Genomic DNA, 9214 nt, shown 5'->3' on the forward strand with positions numbered 1-9214 from the left:
TGCTATTAGGACAGGAGGCTCTGCAGGTTCACAGCCACTTAACTATTAGCTCCTCTTTGGTCTGGGACTCCCACCCTGCTTATTCTACTACAGGCTTCCACCCTAGAATGGAGGCTAGAACTGAGTCCCTGATCTGCTCCGGCATGGGAACCAAAGCATTACTGTTTGTTCCTGAACTTGATCCATGCTCAAGCTAAGTAGCCTGCTAGTGACCAATCATTTCCATCACCCCAATGTACAGATGTATCTGTTGTTGGACCTAGAACAGAACAGTAAATGACAGAGCTGCTGGATGGTACCTATCCCTGCACCTTGGACTAGTTCAGGAATCCCCTGGGATCTCTTTCTGCCCCAGTGTAATGCACAGTGCAAGAGTACAACTAATTTACCATTACATAAGCTAACCAGTGTGACAAACACAAATTAGACTTACACTTTTTGATGCTAACAATTAAACTTTATTCACTAACAGCATGCAAACATTACTATTTTTCCTAAATTTTTTTTCTTCAGTCCCCAACTCTTTCTCCCTCCACCCCCTCCCCCACCCATCGAGTTGCCTCATTATACATATGAAGTCATGCAAAAAACATAGCTCCACATTAGTCATGTTGAAGAAAAGAGAAAAAATAGTGAAAAAATATGTTTCAATCTGCACTCAGTTTATCGGTTCTCTGGAAGTGGATTACATTTTTCATCGCGAGTCCTTTGGAATTGTCTTGGGTCGTTGTCTTGATAAGAGTAGCTAAGTCTTTCACATTGGGTTATTATTACAATGTTCTTGTGAACAATGTTCTCCTCCGATGTCACTTCGCTTTGCATCAGGACATAAAAGTTTTTCAGAAACAATCCCCTTCATCATTCCTTACAGTACAATAGCATTTCATCACAATCGTATATAATTTGTTCTGCCATTCCCCAATTGATGGACAGCTCGATATTTCAAATTTTTTTGCCACGACAACTGCTCTATTTTGGCACATAATTATTGGTCTTTTGACTTTTTCTTTGATCTCTTGGGGTATAGACCTAGTAGTGGCATTGCTAGATCAAAGGCTATGCATAATTTTATAGCCATATGGGCACAATTCCAAAACATTTTATAGAATGGCCGGGCCATTTATAACTATCAACAGTGCACTAGTGTCCTTATTTTCTCACATTCCCCTTTAGCATGTCATTTCCACTTTCTATTATACTAGTCACTGTGATGGGTGTGAGAGTGCCTCAGATTTGTTTTAATTTGCATTTCTCCAATTATTAAGGATGTAGAGCATTTTTTCATAATTATTGATAGCACTGATTTTTTCCCTAAAAATTCCTTGTTTATAACCTTTGACAATTTTATCAATTAGGGAATGGCTTTTATTTTTTACAGATTTCACTTCATTTTTTATATATTTAAGAAATGAAAATTTATCAGAGAAATTTGCTGTGAAATATTTTCCCAGTTTCCTGCTTTCCTTCTAATTTTGGCTACATCAGTCTTTAACTTAATGTAAATGCATTTAACTATGCACTTTACCTCCCATGATCTACTCTATCTCTGGTCTGGTCATGAATTCTTCCCTTTTCTACAGATTGATATCTGATGACACAAGCTAATGGTGAGGTTGTTTACCAAATTTTTCCATTGATGTTCTGTCCTAAATGGGGGTCACATATATTTATCAGTTGTTTATGAACACACACATGTTGTTACCAACTTGTACCACAATATGTTTATCTTAATATTGAAAGAGAAGCTACAAAAAAGAAACATAAGAACACATCTTCACAAAATGGCAGCCTAATAAAAAATGGAGTTAATTATATCAAGATAACAAGTATTCTCACTACATTCCAACCTCTGGCTGCTGGCTATCCCAGCAGCCATCTAGGATGGTCTAGAAATAATATTGTAATTACTACTAATATAAAACAAATAGCAATTCCAAACACTCAATGTTTATATCACTTAGAGTTAGAACATATGGGACACACAAGTATCAGTATTACATTTAGCATTAACACATTTTAAGATATGTTCTTAATACAGTGACAATAGGTCTTTCCATTTGTCGTATGTTTTCTCATGGCAAGTCCTCTGAAGATCAAATCAGGAATTGCTATATGAGAACATGTTACAAGGCCTCTTAATTTCTTCTCATTTCAAGCCAATGCCCTGTGATTTTCTGTCTGGTGATCACTATCATGTCCATCATTATTTGTTTTCCAGGCCAGGCATGGCTAAAGTCTATGATTGCCTGTATAACCTCTCAGTGATGCATAAGCAATCAGGGTGAGGTTTTCTTGTGTCTCTGGCAAATCAAAAGGTTGTAACCCCTTTACTTCCAATGGGGTGTCTAAGTAGGTAGCAGATCCCACTCTCATATTGGCAATGTTTGTATTTTTGTATCCTGCTTTCACATCTGTGATTTACAGTAACAGCTGGATACTGAACAACCAACCAGAAGGTAAAGTCATTCTTAGTTGCAAAGGGCTGCAAGAAGGTTCTCTGAGGTGATACACAGGATAGGGTATGTGATGAGATATGCAAGGATGAGCAGCAGTAGAGTCACGAAGGCACCAATGATGAAATCACAGCACATACACAGCTGTTAAAAAGAAAAAAAAAAGAAAAAAATTAGCAGATCTATGTATGTAATTTCTCTTCAAGAGATCTGAAACCTTTTCACAGGCCCATCTGTGACCCAGACTGTATTCTACTTCCCCACCCCAGTGGTGTCTACTAGAACTAGCTGCTGGTCTGAGGGGGAGTTGACTCCATTACATTCTAGTTCTTTCTGTGAGAATCTGTTGCTTCTTTTTCAACTCAGTGGGGAGTAGAACAATAATTTTAAAGTCAGCCATCAATTCAAGACAAATTTTCCTTGGCCTGCTATTCAATTAGCTCCCTGCTTTTCTAATAACTGCTTTCTAGTCAGTAGCCTTTGTATCTTTTGACTTTAATCTTAAGTGTCTTTCCATCTTTCCTGCAGCCTGTGGAAGGGAAGATAAGTGGAAGTTCCACATAATAATCTAGGTCTTAGCCTACATACAATCAAATATGGACTGAGAAATGGGATCTGTGACTGCTCTAATTACTGGCTGGTCATAATAAACAATTAACAATGTTAGACCTTCAAGAGGGGAAGCTGTGATTACTCATGTACTGAGAACAAAATCTAGTCCTCTGGCTGAGAAAGATATTCCCTCTAAGTTCAAATGATCCCTAAAAATTTAATAGAAAACAATGGAGAGGAGGGGAACCAGGGAGGAGGAGAAAGGAAGGCCATATGGGGTCCACGGGGCCATAATATAACACCTGGTTTATATTACTTTCTAGGCAAAAGACAAACACACCACTTACTTGATTTTTTAGGGCTTGCCACTTAGTATGTCTCGAACTGGTATTCAATGAAAAAGTTCCTTCTCACAGCCCAGCTGGAAGTTGTCTGTCTCCGGATGTGGTGGTTGGCTGGCAAGTCTGCAAATCCCTGTCAGTCAATTAGCAATGTTTTCAAGCAAACAAGATGTGGGTGTCTGAGTCTCAAGTTGGCTCTCAGGAGCCAGGCTCAGTCTCAACTCAAGAGCAGGCTGAAGACTTGGGGCCTCCAGTGGGTTCTCATAGGTCTAACTACGGACTTTTAGCTGGTTTGACCCAAGTTTGGTGGCTGGTGAAGTAATTTGTTTATCAATTGATTTCATTGATACCTTATGACATAAGTTAATGGTGAGGTTGCTTATAAAATTTCCCCATTGGTGGGTTGTCATATATGGGCATCCCATATGTTTTATCAGTTGTTTATAAACACAAACATTGTTTAACAACCTATACTACACATAAACTTATTTAATATTGAAAAAACAAGTTATGAAAAACAAACACCAAACCACTTCAACACAAAACATTATATCAATAAAAAATGGAGTCAGTTATGTCACGGGCAACAAACTTATTCTCATTTCACCTGGTGCTTCCTGCCCAGGTGCCCAGTCTCAAGTTTCTTTCAGTCCCTGGGTGCTGTAAATGCTCCTGGAAAGTCCCCATCCCCAATGTCCATAGATCTCTTTCTTCTTCAGCTGCCCAGTGCTGGTGACTTTTTCTTGGATTTCCTGGTCAGAATTTGGTTTGGTGGATTTTCTAGATCTTTGTGGAGGAGTCCTGGTGGAGGAGTTATGCTGTATTTCTTCTTGTTACTCCATCATCTTTGACTGCCTCTCTAAAATACTTATAATTATTAAACATTATTTCTTGAAAGTAGGGAGATTTTTCACACTACACTGCAGACACTTTGAGAAAAAAAATATAAAACACCACAATGAGCAGACAGCACAATCACATTAAATTAAAATTTTAATCTTCTTCTTCTGCACTGACTGCTTTGGAAGACTGGGTTGCCCCATCTCTTTCAGGATCTGGAATGTGGAGTATTTCAATTAGCGAATTCGGGAGAATAGAATTCATATATTGTGGAGTGATCAAGATGAACTGCAGGTGTTCCTGGGAATGAGCTATCCTCAGGATCATGTCCATGGCAATTTTTCTATGGTCACTGTCCAGGCAGATATCAAATGTGTCCAGGCATCTGAAGGGAGATTCTGTGATGGACCACAGAGTGACAATGAGCAAGAAGTTTGAAAAGTAATGTCGTTCTCCTGCTGAGGTTCGCAAGTCATTGAAAGCAGAATCTCCACGATTGAACATAACAGAAAGCGTCTCATTGGTGTGATCAAAGTGAATCTCCCCGTGGAAGGACCACTGAGATAGTAAGCTGTCAAAGTACAATTTACCTTGTATAGAAAGATTCCTTCTGCGTTTCTGGTATGCTTCATATCTCTGTTTTGATATGTCCTCCATGGTTTTAATCAGCTTTTTCAAATTCTTCACTTTATTATCTAGGTCCAGATATCTTTCTTTTGCTTCTTGGTACTGTCTCATTATATCTTCTCGGCTCCTGTGAGTGTAGTTTTCAGATTGAATCCTCTGTCTTAAGAGATTAATTTCTCTGTCAAGAGCAGCAGCAGTGTGTGTAACTTCTTTACGCTCTGGGCAAATATATTTGGCCTGAGCAGTCTCCCTCTCCAGGTCTCTTTCTTTCATGGCCAGCTCTTCTTTTTTCATTTGGAGGGAATCTAGGTGTTGTTTGAGCCTATTTTCATAATGCACCATGGATTGGTGTTGGGTGTCCAATTCTAAAGCAGCCCTGTTTCGTTCTCCTCTGACAGATTCTAGTATTTCTGACATGTGATTATATTTCAACTTCAGCTCTTCATGTCTCTGTTCAGCATCTATTTTTGGTTGCCTTAATTTCTCCATCTCTTCCCTTCGAATTTTCATCTTCTCTTCAACCTCTTTCATTTCTTCTTTAATTTCTTGAGCTTCTTCCTCCAGAATTGAGATATCAATCGACTGGTGTTGTTCTTCATCCTCAAGATCTTTTATTTCTGAAGTGAAACTTATTACTTTAATCTTTATCTCTTTTAAATCTTGATAATGACTATCAATAGTTTCTCTATTCTTTCTGACATCCTTTTCAAGTGAACACACATGTTCCTGAAATGCTGACAACTGTTCTATTTTATTTTCCACAGCTTTCTCCAAATTACTTATTTCCATTTCTATATCACCCAAGTAAAGTGGTCTCAATTCTTCACATGAATAATAGTGGCGTTGAAATACATGGTCACCATCAGCAGTTAAAACTTTGATGCAGTTCTTGGGGGGTCTCTGAGCCTGCATCACAGTGCAAGCCAAAGCTTTGCTTTTAATAAGCAGTATTGACTCTACGCCCTTCATGTCAATCAAAGTATTCACCACCACTGCACTGTCTATTTCTAAAGCAGCGAGAACTGTTGGAAATTCTGGGTGATAAGCCATTCTATTTGTTACATCATAAACCTCGCAATTAAATGCTGAAATGATTATCTGTGGTCGTGAAGAGCCTGATGGATAAAACTTTTTCATCAGCCCCTGCAGGATTTGTTCATCATTGTGGTTGTCACAGAAAAAGGCAAGAAGGAGGCCCTTTAAGCAGGACTCAATAGCCAAAGCAAATTCAGGGTCCCGAACACGGATACAGGCTCCCAGTGGGCCTATAGGTTTGTAAGTAAAAAGCCCTTGTCTATGGGCATCTTCTATAGCCTCAAGAAGGGCTGGAATCTGGGGTCCAAATCGTTTTAGTGGTTCAGATTTACAGTCTCTCAACTGGTCTAGCTGTCTTTGTTCATCATTCAGTATTTGTTGTATATAGGATTCTTGTTCTCTGATTTGAGAATGCTCTTTATCATCTTTCTCTATGGCTTGATGAAGATGTTTTATTTCTTCAACAAGTGTATCTTCCTGATCCTTAAAGTGCCTAATCTTCTCCTTCAACATGGAGATTTTGTTCTGTTTTTCCAATTCTGCTAGTTCTAAATTCTTTTTCATTTCATCGATTTGGTTATGAAGCTGCTCTGAGACTTTGTCTAGTTTGTTAAATTCATTTTCGGAATAATTATAGAAAGCCTCTGCTTGACAATAGGCCCTGTCTGTTCTTATGGCATCCTCATTAGCTTGAATGCACTGGGGCTCTAATTCAGCAGCGTCTTCAGTTAACTTATGCATGTTCTCATGAATGATTCTGTACTTCTTTTCTGCTTCACTAAATTTGATCTTTGAAGCCTCCAATTCCTGATTCAGTATGATAGTACGCTGATCGCCAATATTTATGCAACCAATTATGTTATCGATTTCTCTCTCAGTTTTATTCACTAGTGCCCAAGCCATTTCGTTTTTCAAGTCCTCCAATTTTTTCCTCAAGGTAACCATATTCTGAAAATGCTCTTCTATTTCTATGCCCTGCCGTTTGAGCTCCTCAAGCTGCTCTTCCCCTTGTTCTATCTGATGCTGGTTTCGGGCTTTTCTCTCCATAATTTGTGAGTAGTCTTCCCTCATCTGTTCAAGCTCAGTGGCTTTCATAAACAATTTATATCTGTCACCATCATTTCTGGTATCCATTAACAGCCTGCTCAACTCTTCCCGCAAAATAGACACCGGATTATCTACCTGTATCTTAAAACGTTCAAGAATGGCAATAAGATCCTCTTTCTTAGAAGAAACCACGCTTCCTGAATGGCTTTTTAGCTCATAACTCGCACTCCCATCCACACTGATGTGCTGGTGCACAGTTATGGAGTCCCCGTAAAGATCGGCTTTAAAAGCATAGTCCCCTCTGTTCCTTAATGTGATCAATATGTTGGCTGAATCCTCTCCCTCATTTATAAACTCTTTCAAAGACGAGCCTAACGATTTTCCACCAAGACCAACCACAAGAGCAGACAACAACGCATTCTTGCCACTGTTTCCGACCATAAAATTGACATTAGATCCAAATTTCACAGGTCCAAGCATGGTATAGCCCATAAAGTTTTCAAGCTGAATACTTTCAATGACTCCAAATTCCCCAGAGACCGAATGAGAAGTAGAACTTCCAAGGGACGGATTCTGGGGGGGAGCCCGCTCTGGCTCCTCTCCTGAGGTCCCCTCTCCCCCTGACCCTGGCCCTGGCGCGGGCCCCGGCGCGGGCCCCGACGATGGCCCCGGTCTGGCCCTTTTCATATCTGAAGTTGAGGGGAAATCGTCCTCTTTTCTCTTAGACATTTCGTCCCCGACACAGGAGCCTTCCCCGAGTCACTTCTCTTTCCTTCTCCTCCCCAAGGTTGCCCAAAGCGCCACTACTCTCTCCCGCCCCCTCTTTTCGGCCCTACTGAGTCCACTCAGACTCTCCAAGCCATCTCTTTCCCCTTCACGCCCACCGACCACCCTCGCTTGGCTTTTCTAGTCCGGCACGGCCAAGTTCGGACCTACCTCAGAGCCCGGCGGCGGCTCAGGGAGGCGCAGCTGCGTTGAGTCCGAGAACGACAAAGTCCGGCACGAGCGGCGGCGCAACTGGGGACCCCGAAAGCCAAGCCGCGGCGCAGGCGGCGGCAACGGGGGAAGGGAGGGAGCCGCTAACGCCAAACCCCGATAGAGTCGGCGGCGGGGACTGGCGGCGGCAACGAGGGATGGGGGGAGGATAGCGACCGCCAAGCCGCGACGGAGGCGGCGGGCACCGAAGGGGGTGGGGTCGCAAACTCCAAACCCCTGCAGAGGCGGCAAGCACCGAAGGGGGATGGGGGCGAACGCTAAGGTCCAGCAGAGGTGACGGCGACAACGGGGGTGGAGGGGGATGGGGAAGGGGGAAGGGGGGCCGCGAACGCCAAGATCGCAGAAGCGGCGGCGGCGGCAATGGTTAACGGGAACTCTGTCCCCCCCCTCCCCCCCTTCGCCTCCTAGCAGACCCTTTCCCAGTCAAGACCACGAGAACCCGGGGCCCTGCCTCCCACACCTTCTCCGGTGGATGAATACCCTCAGCACTCAGCCCCAGACCACCAGCAGAATTGAGGCCAGCCCCAATCTCTGACAGCAAAGCCAACACAGGTCCCTTCCTGCGCCTGCGCAGGGCCTGGGGCGAAGGAAGAGGGGCGAGATTGCTGGACTGCGCCTGCGTATCAGTTTCCCCGCTACATCCTCGCTTTCAGTCGGCCGCAGTAACTTGCCTTCTGCGTCTGCGTGTAGCCTGGTAGAAATGGATTGGGAGGGAGCGCTGGTGTGAGTCTGCGCAGATTCTTCATTGCCCGACCGCACCTTCAATCTGCCGCAATAGATCCGCAGCCAAGCTCCTTCAGCGCCTGAGCAAAGGCTGGGCGGGAGGTGGAGGGGAAGAGGAGGGAGTCTGAGTACCGGGGTACGCCTGCGCAAAACTTCTCCACTGCGATACTGCCTGTTTGCCGCAGATCTGCAGCCGCTATCCTTCTGCGCCTGCGTAGCACCAGGGTGGGGAAGAAAGGAGAGAAGGGGGCGAGGGGCTGGAGAAAGACCGACCGACCGAGACAAAGAAAAAGGTGGTGGGGCTGAGCGTAGCACCGATGTGCGCCTGCGCGGCGGACTCTCTGCTTTGGCCCAACCTCCGCTACCATTTTTTATGTCTTGCTCCCCGCATCCTCCTTCCCCCCCCCCCCCCCGCCCACCCCGTGTGGCTTCGAGGGGACCAAAAGGTATCCAGGAGGCCCCGAGGAAATGGTGCATCGAGTGGCCCTCTGTCTATCCGTCTGTCCCTGGGGCCCCAGCTGCTCTCTCCCTTCTCCTCCCCCTTGTCAACTCCCAGGGGCTCCCTGATCATTCCAGATCTCCATGTCCAGACCCTCTGCA

At 43.8% G+C, this 9214-nt stretch overlaps 1 protein-coding gene across 1 annotated transcript; it reads right to left on the reverse strand.

Annotated features, from left to right (window-relative positions):
• Nucleotides 1-435: 435 nt before the first annotated feature.
• LOC127542405 (structural maintenance of chromosomes protein 6-like) lies at nucleotides 436-8880 on the reverse strand. The gene is made up of 2 exons (XM_051967963.1): nucleotides 3353-8880; nucleotides 436-2597 (listed from the first exon to the last, which is right to left on the reverse strand). The coding sequence occupies exon 1, from the start codon at nucleotides 7622-7624 to the stop codon at nucleotides 4340-4342; it is 3285 nt and encodes a 1094-aa protein (XP_051823923.1). The 5' UTR covers nucleotides 7625-8880; the 3' UTR covers nucleotides 436-2597; nucleotides 3353-4339.
• Between the last annotated feature and the right edge of the window lie 334 nt (nucleotides 8881-9214).

This window comes from Antechinus flavipes, chromosome X (genome assembly GCF_016432865.1).
Source record: "Antechinus flavipes isolate AdamAnt ecotype Samford, QLD, Australia chromosome X, AdamAnt_v2, whole genome shotgun sequence".
NCBI lineage: Eukaryota > Metazoa > Chordata > Mammalia > Dasyuromorphia > Dasyuridae > Antechinus > Antechinus flavipes.